At 32.4% G+C, this 17,861-nt stretch overlaps 1 protein-coding gene across 1 annotated transcript in view; it reads left to right on the top strand.

Annotated features, from left to right (window-relative positions):
- The window catches only part of LOC114338551 (mediator of RNA polymerase II transcription subunit 17), a 48,089-nt gene extending 37,173 nt beyond the window's left edge, over positions 1 to 10,916 (top strand). Inside the window, exons 8-9 of the mRNA XM_028289154.2 lie at positions 4,258 to 4,431; positions 10,535 to 10,916. Coding sequence (XP_028144955.2) covers positions 4,258 to 4,431; positions 10,535 to 10,815 — 455 coding nt within the window. The 3' untranslated portion in view covers positions 10,816 to 10,916. The remainder of the gene's footprint in view (positions 1 to 4,257; positions 4,432 to 10,534) is intronic.
- Positions 10,917 to 17,861: the final 6,945 nt, after the last annotated feature.

Raw genomic sequence — 17,861 nt, 5'->3', positions numbered from 1 at the left:
AGCGAGGTACCGACTTAAGTCGGTGTAACGCTATCCGCAAATGTCCCCGGTAAATAAAGTTCGGCTACAGTTTTATTGGACCCCTCATCTGACAAAACAACTTCACTTTAACTTTTTTAAGAAATTGGCTAAGAGAACTAATATTGTTTTTTGTGTCATTTCTTCTTTTTCAGCTTTTATTTTTCGATTTGTGCCCCAGATAATTTTTTTTAATCCATTTTATTTAACTAAATAAAAATAATAACTTAACCGTAAATTAATAATAGTACTGAGTGAATAGTACTCAACAAATATAATTTTATACATTTGAATGCTATTCTTTAACTGCAGAGTACCTACAACTGACAAACTATTCTGTAATCACATGAAATAATACTAAATCTAAAGAGCTCTAAACTAAATTTTATAATGTTTATTTTAAATATTATGTTTTTATGGGATTAATACTTAACTTGATACCTATTAATAATAATACATAATACTTAAATAATTAGACAGGCGCAGGCGGCAAGAAAACAGTATCACAATCTTGTTTATTTTACTAGAAATCATTCATTTCCTCTCATAACTGCTGATACAAAACTAAAAACTTGCAAGAAATTTGAAGAACATAAACAAGTTGAGCAAAGTTGTTTGGTTGAAATATGATATCTTTGACCAATAAAATTTAATACATGGTAAGATTTCTATGCCGCATTGCATATTTTTGTATAGGTATTATGTGATATGCAAAACTAACAAACACAGATTAGGGTATTATGACGAATTTAAACCACATTTAAAAAATGAATTTTTGTATTTTAGTATTTTACATAACACCAGCAGAAAAAAAGCTCATTTTGGCGCCCCCCAAACAGGGGCGCCCGCCTGCAATGCATCCCTTGCAGGCCCGTTATCGCCGGCCCTGCATCTTAATGTTGTCCACCTTGCATCTCCATAGAGTCTTACCATCGACTTTTCGGAGGGTTTTCATCTCCGCTGTTTCGAGCAATCTTTTTGTCCTCTCTGTGTCGGGTCGTGTTTCTGCCGCGTATGTCATTATTAGCTCTATTCGCGCTGTACAACCTGAACGTATTCAGAGTAAGTTCGGGATTAGTCTCCAAGGCGCAGGCGTCAACGTAAACTTATCCTGGACATGTTCAGGATTTTATTCTCCGCGAACAATTTTCGGATTCGTAATGTAATGACGGGTTGCATACATTAAGGTTAGAGAAGAAAGCCTTTTCTTGTCCCTTTTCTTATTTCGAAATCAATGTCAACAAAAAATGCAAATGCAACAAATTTGTATGTCAACATCAGAGTTGCCAGATTGGGGTATTTCCCCCCATTTTTGGGGTAATTTGAAAGAGTCTGGGGGAATTTTTATGAGCAGAAATGGTTGGGGGATTTTTTAGGGGAAAAATTATGGAGGATTTTAACGGTCATGGTAAATTAAATTTGCGAATGTAGGTAGAAAGAACTGTATATTCTACTCTCATTTGTAATAATTACAAATGACAGTAGAATATACAGTTCTTTCTACATATTATTCTATTATTGAAGACGATAGAACCTATGAATTACGTCATCGCCCTCTGTTGATAAGTAGTGTAATTTTGGTTTACTGTTCTCTACATTTGACTACTACTGCTACTAATTTATTAGCTTTGTTCGCGGAGACAGTCCGCGACTGGTTACTGACTGATTCGCATGCGCAGTTCCGTTTTCAAGCGCTTGAAAACGGAACTGCACATGCGAATCAGTCAGAAACCAGTCATGGATTGTCTCCGCGAACAAAGCTGTTATAATGTGGCAAAAATTTAAATTTGGGGGATTTAGAAAATCACATCTGGCAACTCTAATAAAGACATATATTCTTTATCTATGGAGAAATAGAATAACAGCAACAGGCAAAGGCAATGGATTAACTTTCTATTCAATGCTTTTCTTACAAGTTTGATTAGCGTCTTTTATTTCGAAAATATAATTTGGTATTTCCACGCCAAAATCCGGCTTAAATTTTTGTAGAGAGTAAAAGATTGTTGAATTACTTGGAAGTTGCAGCTTGTTATTTAGATATAAAAATTACCTTTAACTTCCAGGGGGTTGAACATTATCTGAAAGAAGAATAATTTAGTAAAGCAATCATTTTCAATTTTGATATATTGAATTTGATAGGTTGTGGCATTGTGTTGTGGTTTATTACACCACAAAAATAATGAAATATAACAAGACACAAGAAATAGTTTCAGAATAACTTTGATGTGTTGTTTATGTTTCATTATATTCAATAAGAGACTAATTTAACTTATAAATTAAACTGAAAAATAAACCACAAGAATATATATGTAGGTCGTAGGTACTTATAAGCTCATCTAGATAGAAGAAATTAAGTAAAAACAGAGTACAATTTATTGTAATACTACTGTAATAGATAATTATCGAATATCGAATGAAAAGTAATTAGATGATAATAATACTAGAAAAGGTACCTACTTATTTTTAAACATACTAAATGGAAAACATTGACAAAAACAACTAAAAATGCTTTAATATAAAAAATATTAAAATTTGTTTGAAGAATATTTAAATGATTAACTATTTATATAGGAAATAGCCACAATTAAATTGAAAAAAATAATATTTAAATGATACAATACTTTACATAATTTCAAAACTTTAAAAGCCAGAATCTACGTTTACAAGTTGTTTAACAATATTTTAGGTTGAGAATTGGAGGGGGAGTAAGAACAGAATGTCAAGAAATTCTTCCCAAATATTTTGTGCGCCCGCGCGAACTTAAAATCCGAAACAAAATCCTCGAACGTCGAGAGGGTATCCCGGACACGTTCAGGATCTTTTTTCTGTACTGCGCGAACACCGAATTAAAAATCCGGAGGGTGTTCAGAGGGAAAAATTCGACCTCCGCGAATGCTAAATTTTGTAATGCACAGGCGTTCTCCCTCTGGGTACGTTCAGATTGTCCAGCGCGAATAGAGCTATTGGTCTGATGACTATTTTGTAAATCCTGCCTTTCATTTCTTTTCCGATGTGTTTATTTCTCCATATTGTGTCATTCAGGCAACCTGCGGCTCTGTTTGATCTATTCACTTGATCTTCCACTTCTGGGAAAAAAAGGGAAACGATTTCGAATTATTTAAGACAACCAAATAAATTTTAATGGAATTCAAACAGATAGTGTACACTTTTTTAAACGTTTGCCAGGTATAACTTTGAACCACACTGCATTTTTTATATATATAACCACAACTAAATTATATTATAATCAAAACTAATCACAATTGTCAAGAATTAATGCATTGATAATAATATAATGAAACAAAATTAATTATGACGTGCAGCGATATTTTGCGTTTACTTATTTCTACGTTCCTACCTCCACTCTGTACCTTGTGTCAATTGGTCGTAATACTCTTAAATAATTTGTTCTGCGTTCCGAAACATAGCTCATTTTTATCTCAATTGGGGAAAGAAATACACTCGCGGGCAAAAAATCGAGTCACTCTATGAATTATACACGTTTGATGTCTCGAGTTTCCTAAATCTGTTGTCCGATTTGAGTGTTTTTTTATTATGTGTGTGTGTGTGTGTGTGTGTGTGTGTGTGTGTGTGTGTGTGTGTGTGTGTGTGTGTGTGTGTGTGTGTGTGTGTGTCCTGCCTTTCATTTCTTTTCCGATGTGTTTATTTCTCCATATTGTGTCATTCAGGCAACCTGCGGCTCTGTTTGATCTATTCACTTGATCTTCCACTTCTGTTTCGGGCCTTCCGTAGCTAGATAGTGTGATGCCTAGATACTTAAACTCCATTACTTGTTCTATTATCTGAGCCTCCAGCTCCAATTTACATCTTATTGGATTTGCTGTTAAAACCATGCATTTTGTCTTTTTTGAGGAAATTAACATGTTAAATTTTCTGGCTATTATGTTGAATTGGTGCAGCATACGTTGTAAGTCATCTTCACTTTGAGAGATTAGTATTGCATCGTCTGCATAGCAGATTATATTAAGTTGTTTTCTCCCATTTGGTATCCTTTTTTAGTTCTTATTTTTTTTATTATTTCATCCATGATCAGGTTGAACAATAAAGGACTAAAGGAATCTTTCTGTCTTATCAAATTGCCGGCTTCAATTGGGTGAGTTAGTTCATCTTCTACTAAGACCATAAGTGGGTAGATTATATATTTATTGATAAAATTCACAGATTGTGTTATAATATATTTTGTAATATTTAAATTCTTACATAATTTTAATATTTTAGGACAGAAGAATCTAAAATGTATCTGCAGAGACGGAAAAGTGATGAACATGAGTTACGAACCACAAGAATTAAGAGATCTAATATTTTGTCATATTAACCAGCATCAAATATTGGCAGTTCAAGCTTTGGCTAAGACAATGGGATGGCAAGCTTTAGGAAACTCCAATCATTTAGGTAAGAGAATCCAAATTTATTTTATTTTCTAAATAAATAATATATTTTTTTATTCGTTACTAAAGAAAGTCAGAAAATTAACACAGCAAGCCAAAAATAATAAAGCTTCTGAACCAGTTTAAATCTCTACTAAGCTACTTAAAGCTGAAAATTCAGCGAAAGATTCAGCTGAAAATTCTCTCGGAAATTTGGGCACACCTGGTAGATACGAAGGGGGCGAAATGCTCTTAAATTTCCTATTATAAAACAATTTATATTTAATAAATAGCTTCTTCTATAAGCTGATCTAAAGAAGATGGACTTGGAGGAGCCCCGATGGTAAGCCAAAATCTAGATCGACTTCATCATCACTGACAAAAAAAAGCATGATGTAGTTAAAGATGTTCGGAAGAAGAAGTGGTCATAGAATGGTCCGAGCAACTGTAGAAATCAATATTAAGCAATAAAGACTGAAGATGATAAAAAGTAAAAAACTTAAAATCTGGGATACGCCCAACGAATGAACTTGACTTTGAAAAATATATTTCCAGTAACTTACTCAGGACTAAAACAAGAGAAGTTGTATAAGCAACCTAAACGAAGAAATGGTAGATACAATAACAAAAGCACAGTAAAAATTTGGCCCTAAACATGGAAAAGAACAAAAAATTAGTAAAGAAGCGAAACAAAAAATAGTAAGACTGTAGAGTGCTGAAAGTCAAGGAAATGTTGACTCACAAGAAATCAACATTATCAATAAAGAAATCTCTAAAGCCATCAGACGGGATATTAGCCGAGAAAATTATAAAAACAATAGAAAAAAAAACGAAAGCATGAAAGCATTGAGGAGAAAAATGTAAAATGGCGAAAAATAAATCTTCCAACTTAAAGACAAAAATGGAAATATACACTCCTGGCCAAAAAAATCGGGACACATGTTATAGCCTTAGTCTTTAAGAATCTCAATGTAGTAATATTGTTGCTAAGCATGTAAATGTCATTATATACCGAGTGTAACAATAATACTATGTTTTTTCCTCAAAATTCTGAACACCCCGTGGAATATTCTAGCATTTAAAAAATATTGAAATTAAAACTCAATTGTAGCCTTAGGCTTTCTTAACATTACGTTTTTTGACTCATTCACTTATGTTGGCTAATAAAAAAGTTAGGTACCTACTTTAACAATTAGACATGTTCTTTATCAATACAGGGTGTTTCTAAATAAGTGCAACAAACTTTAAGGGTTAATTCTACATGAAAAAATAATGACAGTTTGCTTTATAAACATATGTCCGGAAATCCTTCGTTTTCGAAATACGGGATGTTGAATTTTTTATTACAAACTGACGATTTATTTATTGCTGTAAAACCGGTTGAGGTATGGAAATTAAATTTGGTAGGTTTTAAGAGGTAGTTATTTATAAAATACATAATTGTACGTCAAAAAATGCGCAATAGCTACCTCTTAAAACCCACCAAATTTCACTTGCATATCTCAACCGGTTTTAGAGCCATAAATAAATCGTCAGTGTGTAAGAAAAAATTCAACATCCCGTATCTCGGAAACGAAGAATTTGGAGACATATGTTCATGAATCAAACGGTCATTCTTTTTTCATGCAGAATTACCCCTTAAAGTTTGTCGCGCTTATTTAGAATAGAATAGAATAGAATAGAAATATGCTTTATTGTCACTGAAAATTATACAATTTTATGGACAAAGCTTAACATAGATTCACGAAAAAGATATACATAACAATAACAAATACAATTTTATAAAATTAGATAAATCGTCAATAAAAAAAATATAAACAAGTTAAAAAAGTGAAGTAAAAAAACAAAAACCAATATATTGCAAAATTACTATAAATTGCAAAATTGAACATACAACATAATATAATAAAACACAAACAAAGGAACTAATAAGTTTAAGCTGCTGTATGTGACACCCAGATATAGATAAATACACTTTAGTTACTTGTACATTACTGTGATTTCTTAGTTAGTCATTAAGAAACTCTTCTACTGAATAATATGGTCTTTTAGATAAATGAGCTTTTGTCATTTTACGGAACTTGAGAAAGGATGTTGCAGATTTGAGTTGTAAAGGGAGATGGTTGTATAGTTTTTTTGCGGAATATAGTATAGATTTCTTTACTAACTCAGAAGACGGGATCGGTAAATAGACATCAAAAGTTGAATTTCTGGTGGAGTAGTCATGATGAGGCCTTGCTGGGAAGACATGCATGAGTTTACGAATTAAGCAAACAGTTTCTAAAATATACAAAGATGGAAGGGTTAAAATTTCGTGATCTTTAAAGTAACTTCTGCAATGGGTTGTTCTTCTGAGGCCAAACAGATATCTTATTGCTCTTTTTTGTAATTTGAAAATAACATCAAATTGGGCAAACTTAAGTCTATCGAATATAATAGACCACTTGTTCTTATCTTTGTCGACTTCCACAAAGCATTTGACACCGTGGAAACTGTTGCTATCTTAAAAGCACTATCAGAATGCAGAATAGACCACAGGTATGCGAATGTTATTCGAAATATATATGAAAATGCGACAATAACCTGGTAACCTTCATTGCATGACTGGGAAGATTAAAATTGGCAGAGGAGTGCGACAGGGGATATATTGTCGCCTAAACTATTTATTATTTAACAGTCAAGGAGTATGCATTCTACTTGTTCTTCTGCTTATGTTATAATTTAATTCAGTTTGTTATCACTTTTAGTATGATACAACTGATCCAAAAGATGGCATAACCTAGACATCCAAAGTGAAAGTTATCCTCCAACACCATTTTGAGCGTCGGGTTTGAGGGGTGAGGGGGGAGAAATCGGTAAATTCGTAGTTTTTATGTTTTTCGTCAATATTTCTAAAACTATGCGGTTTAGGATGAACAACCTTCTATACAAAAATGTTCTACATTAAATTTGAAATAAAAAAGGTTCTATGCATAATCCTTCTAAAATGAACGGTACCAATGTTACGGAGGTAGTATAGTATAATTGGTCCAAAAAAGGCCTAACCCAGACATCCAAAGTAAAAGTTTTCATAAAATCCATAAGGAAAAATTTCCCGTAACTGGCTGTATACCATTAATTACAAAAATTGACGAAAGACTTCTGTGTAAAAGGTATATTTATTAATATTGGGGTTTTAATAAATATACCTTTTACACAGAAGTCTTTCTTCAATTTTTTTAAAAGTTTTCCTCCAACACCAAATTGTTCTATATGGTCCACATATTGTTCAGTAAAAATTTACACCATTTTGAGCGTCCGGTTTGGGGGAGATGGGGGAGAAGTCGGTAAATTAGTAGTTTTTTCAGTTTTTCGTCAATATTTCTAAAACTATGTTCCATACAAAAATGTTCTACATACAATAGGGAACTTGCATAAATTTTTAAATTCGAAAAAAATGTTATAAATCAAAACACAACATAATTTAAAACATGTATCAAAGATAAAAAAGTTTTGTTTGTCTTTCGTTTGGCCCCTAAAGACGATTAAAAATTCAAATTAAAACAGGTGGTCCAAAACGCCTCGTGACGTCACTTGGTTTTAAATAAACAGAATTTTAAATTAGACGTTATAAACGTCACTAGAAAATACATTTATGTGACGTTACAAGTGTTTTTGATCGTTTGAACTATTCATAGAAAAATTCGTACTTTTACAAAATGGTTTTATTTTCAATAGTAAACCTTCGTTCCTTTCCTTCAAAAACAGTATAAAACTACAATTTTAACAAACTGGTATATATTATTACAATGACATACGATAAATGTCATTAGAATATAAATATTTTTGACTTATTCCACGACAATGAGCTTGCCAAATACCCAAGTAGGTGGAGGCCAATAAACTAAAGAAGGAGAAGAAGAATATACCTAAATATAAGGTTGTGTCTAGGTATACGTTACCGTGTACGCAAATAAAAAAGTTAGAGTGTCAGTGATTTCTTATTTTTTATTTGTTTAGTGTTTGTTTTTAAATTAACTACGGAGTGTGGACAATTATTTAGTTCTTTTAATGAGTTTAAGAACATTTTAAAACAGTACGAAAAAGATAAGAGACTATAAATTAATATATATATTTTTTAGTTATAAATGAAATAGTATGTATTACCGTAAAAGATTAAAATAAAAAGAAGACCTAAAGCTTTCACAATAATAATTAACTTGTTCTGAAGCTATTATCCTTGTGGCATTTTTGTAATCAACTATTCTAAATGGGAACTAAGCCACAATTTAACCAAAAAATGATTTTATTAACGTTTCGGCGTCTAAATCGGACGTCGTTGTCAAAATACAAAATATTATTAAATTAAACAAAAATGGTGTTGCTTGGTAAAAAATTTTTCTAATAATTTATTTAATCTGACTAATTTTTGTATTTTGACAATGACATCCGATTTGGACGTCGAAACGTTAATAAAATCATTTTTTTAGTTAAATTGTGGCTTATTTCCCATTTAGAATAGTTGGTTATAATAATTAACTTACGTATAAAAATTATTTTAACAATATTTTTTACGTGTTATGTCAACTAAATACATATATTTATTTTGCTAACCTAAATATATACTTTAGTATATACATTGATTTATTACAATTAAGTTTGAAACATCTGAATAGTTCTGTTTTAACAAATTCTTCCCTTCCTTCCCTTCCTTTAACAAATATTTTTCTATCAAACACACGCTAAACATATCAAAATAGCATGTACCAAAATATACAGTCACTGCGCACGCTAAATAATAACGTCACTGGCTTGATGAAGTTTAATTCGCGTGTACATACCTAACTTTTTTTATTTGCGTACACGTTAGCGTGTACTTAGACACAGCGAAACATAACCATAATAATAACTAATGTAAAACTATGTGACGTCACGGGTCGTTTGAACTATTTTATACCGCTGAGGACTTTAAATACGTATTTCTAAGTTATTACGAGTTTTTGAAGCGTGAAATTTTGGAAATCTCATTTTTAAACAAAACTGAACATTATTATGTAATAAAAAAAATTGTGCAAGTTCCCTATTTAAAACAAAAAGGTCCTATACATAATTGTTTTAAAATCAACGGTTCCAGAGTTACGGAGGGTGAAAAGTGGAGGTTTTCGATACTTTTTATATTTTTTGGGCAATTGATGATGATTTTGGATACGGTGAGGTTGACGTTTCTTCAATGGCTTATCACTAACATACCATCGGCCACTGAAATAGCAAATTTTATTTACAAAACACAATTCTGTTAAAGAAAATTTCTTTCATCAGCAATAATATTATAAATAACCAAAAAATATAAAAAGTATTGGAAACCTTCACTTTTCACCCTCCGTAACTCTGGAACCGTTGATTTTATAACAATTATGTATGGGACCTTTTATGTAGAACATTTTGGTATAGAACATTGTTTACGCTAAAGCATAGTTTTAGAAATATTGACGAAAAACGTAAAAAAAACTACTAATTTACCAATTTCTCCCCCGTCTCTCCCCCAAACCGGACGATCAAAATGGTTTAACTTTTTACTGAACAATATGTGGACCATATAGAACAATTTGGTGTTGTGAGGAAAACTTTCACTTTGGATGTTTGGGTTAGACCTTTTTTTGGATCAATTATACTATACTACCTCCGTAACTTTGGAACCGTTCATTTTAGAAGGATTATGCATAGAGCCTTTTTTATTCCAAATTTAATGTAGAACATTTTTGTATCGAAGGTTGTTCATGCTAAACCGCATAGTTTTAGAAATATTGACGAAAAACGTAAAAAACTACGAATTTACCGATTTCTCCCCCCTCTCCCACCCAAACCCGACGCTCAAAATGGTGTGACTTTTTTCTGAACATTATGTGAACCATATAAAACAATTTGATGTTGGAGGATAACTTTCACTTTGGATGTCTGGGTTTGGGTCTAGTTATACTATACCATAGTATTTGGCTGTTAGGTTTATTGACTGGGATTTTCCCATTGATTTTATAAGTTTATTGTTGTGTTTCGTAAATTAATGCCTCTTAGTTATTACGATGCTTGATTTCCTAATACCTTTTAAACCTGTTCATTGAGTTAATCTAACTTTAAATCAATATTTTCAGGTACTGGTACCGTTGAACCACTAGGAAACGCCAGTTCTTGTCTACTGTCCTCACCGACAGGAGACAGAATAATAGCGGTACGATGTGAACCGTCAACTGGAACCCAAGTTTCTGTCGCGCATTCGCCACGAACTGACTTTTTCCCAAGTCGACTCGTAACAGAAAGAAAATGGGAGCATTTGGGCGGTCAGTTTAGAGATGTAAGATTGGACAAGATGGAGGGTAGAAACTTTTTGCATAAAATGGAGCTGTTGATGGCTAGTTTGACTAGTAGTTCTTAATTTTTAAGGGGTTTTACGGTGCATTTTTTCGGAAGGTGACTTTTTTATCCTATTGATGTATTAAAGTGTTGTGAGTAAAATAAATACTAGATATAATAATATCGAAGATATTATCAGTGCACGTCATATATAAATGGTACCAACATAGTGCCAAATTATTGTTGTTTTCCTACTAAATCTATTGAAGGTCATCATTTGACGATTTTGATGTGAACTTTTCTTCTTCTCCAATTTTAATTTGTTCAGTAAATTTAACTTTTTTGCCACCTGTATAATTACTTTCTCATTAACCGATAGTGTATGGTTACTAGCAGGTATTGAACGAAACAATTTAATAAAATCAAAACAAGCAATAAACAATACGAATTACAACATCTGCCAATGCCTACTCATTTACTGTGCCTTCGTAGGCACTACATATAGGCACAATAAGTGCATATATACATATTCAAATCATTCTGATTGGTAAATATTTCAAAAACAAAGGAAATATATAGGTAACAAAATACAAGGTAAAAATACAAGGTACTTACAATCGGGACATCATCGACGAAGTCGACACTATTTCACGTCTGCACAGTTTAGTGGTCAGGATGCATCTCATAGGGGGAAGAATTCTTTGGACCCTCAACCACTTGAAGTCCATTTCTTCGCGACATATGTGAACCTCGCTAACAGGCGAACAAGGAAGATCACAGGCGTCGACAAGGGAAAAAAAGGGAAACGATTTCGAATTATTTAAGACAACCAAATAAATTTTAATGGAATTCAAACAGATAGTGTACACTTTTTTAAACGTTTGCCAGGTATAACTTTGAACCACACTGCATTTTTTATATATATATATATATATATATATATATATATTGTTGTGATCTTGATTATTGATATGAGATAATATTTTTATATGTCATTTAATTTAATCAATGCATTAATAATAATCTAATTAATTTACCAGATCACATATCAATATGTTTTCAATCTCAGGGCTTTTTATAAAATTAATTACTTACATACGTGGCTTCTAAGTATTTCTTAATGGTTCCTAATCGGGATAGGAAAGAAAAGAGTAAAATAATAACACATATGGGTTACAATTGTAATCAAAATATTGTTTATTTTATTTAAATGGCAATCACTGCTTAATATTTGCTATATCTTATTATTCTTAAACATAACATTTATTCATGGGAATCTTATTTCCTTTTGATTTCCAAATTGAAAGTTTTTATTAACATCTAACTATTATGATTTATCAGCAACAATTCTATTTAAGTTTGATGAAGCTTTTCTGATATTATTGATTATGTTTTTTCAATTTTAAATGTGGTATTTACTACGAAAAACCCATACATTCATGTCCAAACAAATGAGACTGACCTTTTTCTGGTGCACTGAGAATGTCTTCACACAAGACCCGTTTCCTGCTATCCTTGGCTGCAATCAAAACCTCGTCCTGGCTTCCAGTAATGTTCTCCTCTGAAACTAGTTCGTATAGCTCTCGTTTCCTGCTTCTGTCGTGATGCTGTGTTCTACCTTTTTCGAAACTGCAATCAGCTACCGGGAACTCTTGGCTCAAGGAGGTTCTTTTACTCTCAACCTGGCCTACCTCTCGTTCTACGATAGATACTCCACACTCACGGAACTACACCGGCTTTCTCACTCTCCGTACACTACCGTCTACTACTCGACTTCACTTCTCGACAGCTCAAAACATTCTGATCTCTATTTGTCATTCATTCCCCTACTTTCTAAATATCCCTTCCAGATTCACAAATCAAACTTTCACCACCAACTCTCATTCGCAGTATTCCTCAAAACCAATTTTTAAACTTTCTAAATATGCTTAATGGATTTCAAAGAAAATAGTTAATTCCCATTCTAAAATTACTTTCTACTATATACAAATTTTAATGACCTATTCTCTATTTCCACTTAGTCTTAATTAGCATCGGCTAATGACCGATCCTTCCGCGAACAACGATAATGACCTATTAACGATTTCACTTGAGTCTTATTTAATCACTTCTTAAAATTAAATATAACAATTTGTTGTATACAGGTTGTTCCAAATTTATATGCCCGTGGTTGAGAAAATTGAAATTATTTTATATTAAATTGAATTTTGTCTATAATTATCAAATTTTAATTTTCATATCAAATAGAAATATAACAAATCCCCGCCTTGTATTCGATAAAATTTATCTGCATTTTTAAATAAATTTTATCGAGGCAAAACCAACTCCCTGTATATTTCCTTACTTTAATCTACGTCTTATACCCCTTCTTCTTGTATTACTCTAATTAGTCCCACCTGTAGAGTAATTGTTTCCTTATTTTCAGTGTCCTCATCCTGTGTTAGAGTGTCGGCTATTATGTTGTCTTTCCCTTTTTCCCATATCAATCTTCTGTCTTTTTCCTCAGATTTTTCACATACTTTTACCGTGCATTCTGCATCCTCGTTTTCATATGCCTCCTCTTCAAATGCCACTGTTTCGATTATATCTTTTTCGCTTTCATTTGTTAGCTTTATTTCTCCTTCTCCTGAGCTCATCTCTTCTTTTGAGGAATCCCAGTTTTCTTTTGCTTTTGATACTCTCAATTTTTCTTCTTCTGGGCTCAACTCTTCTTTTGAGGAGCCACAGGTTTCATTTTCTTTTGTCTTTTTCTGACTTTTTCTCCCTTTTCTTCTTTGTCCTTGCTTCGTTGCCAAATTCATTTCCACTGTTTGTTCTTTACCTGATTCGTCCGTATTTTGTTTCTCCTGTTCCTTGTCCTGTTCTTCTTCTTTTTCTTCTGTTAGATTCATCGTATTATTTTTAAAATCTATCACTACATGTTTTTCTGCCAATTCGTCAACTCCTACTATCATGTCATGTGACATGTTTGGCATTATTACACATTGTAGTGCATACATCTTCTTACCCAGTCGTACCATTACTCGTATGCCTTCATTTATAGTTGCCAATGTCCGTTTGTTTGCGCCCACTAAATTTACCCTAGGTATTTTGTAAATTAAATTTGTTAAGTTAACTTCTTCTATTAGTTTTCTGTTGACCAATGTTATTTCAGATCCAGTGTCTATCATAATTTTAATTGGTTTCTCGTTGATAAATCCATCCACAAATTTTAAATTAACTCCATTTTTCTTTTCGTTGTTCCTTGCCAATTTAATAAACTCCTTGGGGTTACAAAAGATTCCTGTTTGATTTTTGGTTTTTAGTGAGCGCCGTCGTGAAAAAACGCCGGTTGCTCATCGTAGTTTATATTTTCGTCATAATGTCTCTCTCCGTCATATTCATCTGTCTGGGTATTATTTACTTCTCTTCTATTTTCTCTTGGTCTGTCGGATCTGTTTCGGTTTTCTCGATATCCCTGTTCATTTTGTCTACCATTATTTCTGTTTTCTTGATTTGAGCGTGTGGTGTTTCTATTCTGGTATTCTCGATTTCTGTTCTCATTCCATTGCCTATTTCTTTGTTCATAATTTCCTCTTCCGTTGTCTCTATTTTCGTTTTCCCTTCTGGGATTAAAATCTCGTCTTGTATAGTCCCTCCTATTTTGATTTCTATCTCTGTAATCCTGTGTTTCTCGGGGCCTGTAATCTTCTCGCGACCTTCTTGATTTTCTTTCCCTTAAACGTGATTCTCTTATTTGTAGGAATTGGCATAAACTATCTATGTCTTTGTAGTTTTGCAATGTGATATGGTCTTCCAGCGTTTCTTCGAAATGTCTTGCAATCAGTTCGACTAATTGTTCCGATGAGTAATTATATTGTAAATGTTTTGCGTTATAGTAAATTTGTAATGCATATGTCCTTTCTGATATACCCATCCTATCATTGTATTTCCCATTTTGCAATTCCTTGTTAATTTCCAATTGTTGGACTTTTCCCCAGAAATAATTCAAAAATTTTTGTTCAAATTGTTGCCAACTGTCAAATTCTTCTTCTTTGCAATCGAACCATAGGCTTGCTTCATATTTTAGATGGTTTCTGATAGTTTCTTTTGCTGTTTCGAAATTTTCGATGTGCTGTATTTTCTTTTTCAGGCTATTTATGAACGGCACTGGGTGTAATATTCTTACATCCCCGCCAAACCTTATCTTCATGTCATCTGTGCTATGTATAACCATTTCTCTTCTTTCTCCTACATTTTGTTGAATATTGATTTCCGCAATCTTTCTTTCCATTTCTTCTCTGATTGCTTGAATAGCATTTTCCAACTTGTTTTCCAAACTTTCCATTTCTTTTTTCTGGCAATTCGTTAACTCCTTCATTTTATTTTGAATTTTCATTTCTTGTTCTTTCATCTCGTTTTTCATTGTTGTCAAACATCCTTTTACTTCCTTTTCATACTTTCCTATGCGTTCCTCCATTTTCTTGTTGTTCTCTTCTATTGCTTGTTTCATTTTTTGTTGTGTTTCATCCATTTTTTGATCCAATTTTTGTTGTGTTTCATCCATTTTTTGTTCCATTTTTTGTTGTGATTCATCCATTTTCTTTGATGTTTCTTCCATGGCTTGTTTCGTTTCACGTTGATTTTCATCCAGTTTTTGTTCCATTCTTTGTGACTGGAGTTGCATCATTTGTAATATTTTATCTATTCCTGATAATTCTTGCTGTTCTGATGCCATGATTGTCGTGTCTAAAATGTCTTCTTGGTCTGAATTATTCTCTTGATTTGAATGTTCTTTTTGTTTTTTGTTGTCTTTGCTTTGGCTTCTTGTCACAGACATTTGTTTTCAAGAAGTACTGTCCCCGCCAAATATGAAATTTTACTAGTATGTTACCAAGACGACTTTTTCTCACCCAAATATTATAAATTGTCAATAAATATATCAAATGTAATATCGTAAAAATAAAATATTAAATCAGTTATGTAAAATTTGTACCTAAAGAGATCTAAAATTTTATGTTATCAAATGTAAGTATCTCACTTTTTACCACAGGCATATAAATTTTCAAATACCGGCTTTACTCTTTCTATCCTTCAAATTTGCCACTAGAAATACTTTACAATGCCCTCCACGTTGGACGACAGTTGTTGTGATCTTGATTATTGATATGAGATAATATTTTTATATGTCATTTAATTTAATCAATGCATTAATAATAATCTAATTAATTTACCAGATCACATATCAATATGTTTTCAATCTCAGGGCTTTTTATAAAATTAATTACTTACATACGTGGCTTCTAAGTATTTCTTAATGGTTCCTAATCGGGATAGGAAAGAAAAGAGTAAAATAATAACACATATGGGTTACAATTGTAATCAAAATATTGTTTATTTTATTTAAATGGCAATCACTGCTTAATATTTGCTATATCTTATTATTCTTAAACATAACATTTATACATGGGAATCTTATTTCCTTTTGATTTCCAAATTGAAAGTTTTTATTAACATCTAACTATTATGATTTATCAGCAACAATTCTATTTAAGTTTGATGAAGCTTTTCTGATATTATTGATTATGTTTTTTCAATTTTAAATGTGGTATTTACTACGAAAAACCCATACATTCATGTCCAAACAAATGAGACTGACCTTTTTCTGGTGCACTGAGAATGTCTTCACACAAGACCCGTTTCCTGCTATCCTTGGCTGCAATCAAAACCTCGTCCTGGCTTCCAGTAATGTTCTCCTCTGAAACTAGTTCGTATAGCTCTCGTTTCCTGCTTCTGTCGTGATGCTGTGTTCTACCTTTTTCGAAACTGCAATCAGCTACCGGGAACTCTTGGCTCAAGGAGGTTCTTTTACTCTCAACCTGGCCTACCTCTCGTTCTACGATAGATACTCCACACTCACGGAACTACACCGGCTTTCTCACTCTCCGTACACTACCGTCTACTACTCGACTTCACTTCTCGACAGCTCAAAACATTCTGATCTCTATTTGTCATTCATTCCCCTACTTTCTAAATATCCCTTCCAGATTCACAAATCAAACTTCCACCACCAACTCTCATTCGCAGTATTCCTCAAAACCAATTTTTAAACTTTCTAAATATGCTTAATGGATTTCAAAGAAAATAGTTAATTCCCATTCTAAAATTACTTTCTACTATATACAAATTTTAATGACCTATTCTCTATTTCCACTTAGTCTTAATTAGCATCGGCTAATGACCGATCCTTCCGCGAACAACGATAATGACCTATTAACGATTTCACTTGAGTCTTATTTAATCACTTCTTAAAATTAAATATAACAATTTGTTGTATACAGGTTGTTCCAAATTTATATGCCCGTGGTTGAGAAAATTGAAATTATTTTATATTAAATTGAATTTTGTCTATAATTATCAAATTTTAATTTTCATATCAAATAGAAATATAACAATATATATATATATATATATATATATATATATATATATATATATATATATATATATATATATATATATATATATATATATGTTATGGCGAGCACGCCACTGTGTGTGTTTATATTGCAATATTTAGACTACGTGACATGATAAACACCAACGCTTGTAATTTTGAGGTGTCAGCGAAATGTTGATGGACTATGAAAGGTTTTAAGAAATATGTAGTTTGTATTCATTAGTTGAGTATCGTTTTGTATCTCTAACTGTTAACATCTCAATAAATTTGTGCATTTCCTTCAGTAGTTACGTTACTCAATTCTCCAACGAACACACCACATTTTATAAAGAATAAGACTGGCGCAGTTAGTAGAAATTTCCAATTAGAAAAAGTAAAGCCTTTTTTCTAATCGATTTTAATCGTTAATTGGGAAATTGGAGAATTAGTGACTTAGTAGTTGAGTTCCGAGTGTAAGGCCACGAGGAAGGAAAACTGAAGGAACCCGTAAGCAACTTGAAGAATTCCAAGTGTAAGGCCACTTGTTGTGTAAAGCCACAAAGCAATTCGGAAGTTCTGGAGAGGCGCAACTAGCAACTTCGTGAAATCTTCTCAACCACCAGCTTCAGTGAAAAGCCACTCGACCCTGGAAACGGTGAAGCATTTCCACAGAAGAAGCAACTACATACAGTTTAGAATTTCGACCAGTT

This window comes from Diabrotica virgifera, chromosome 8, assembly GCF_917563875.1.
Source record: "Diabrotica virgifera virgifera chromosome 8, PGI_DIABVI_V3a".
Taxonomy (NCBI): Eukaryota; Metazoa; Arthropoda; class Insecta; order Coleoptera; family Chrysomelidae; genus Diabrotica; species Diabrotica virgifera.
This window is presented reverse-complemented; position numbering and strand designations above follow the sequence as displayed.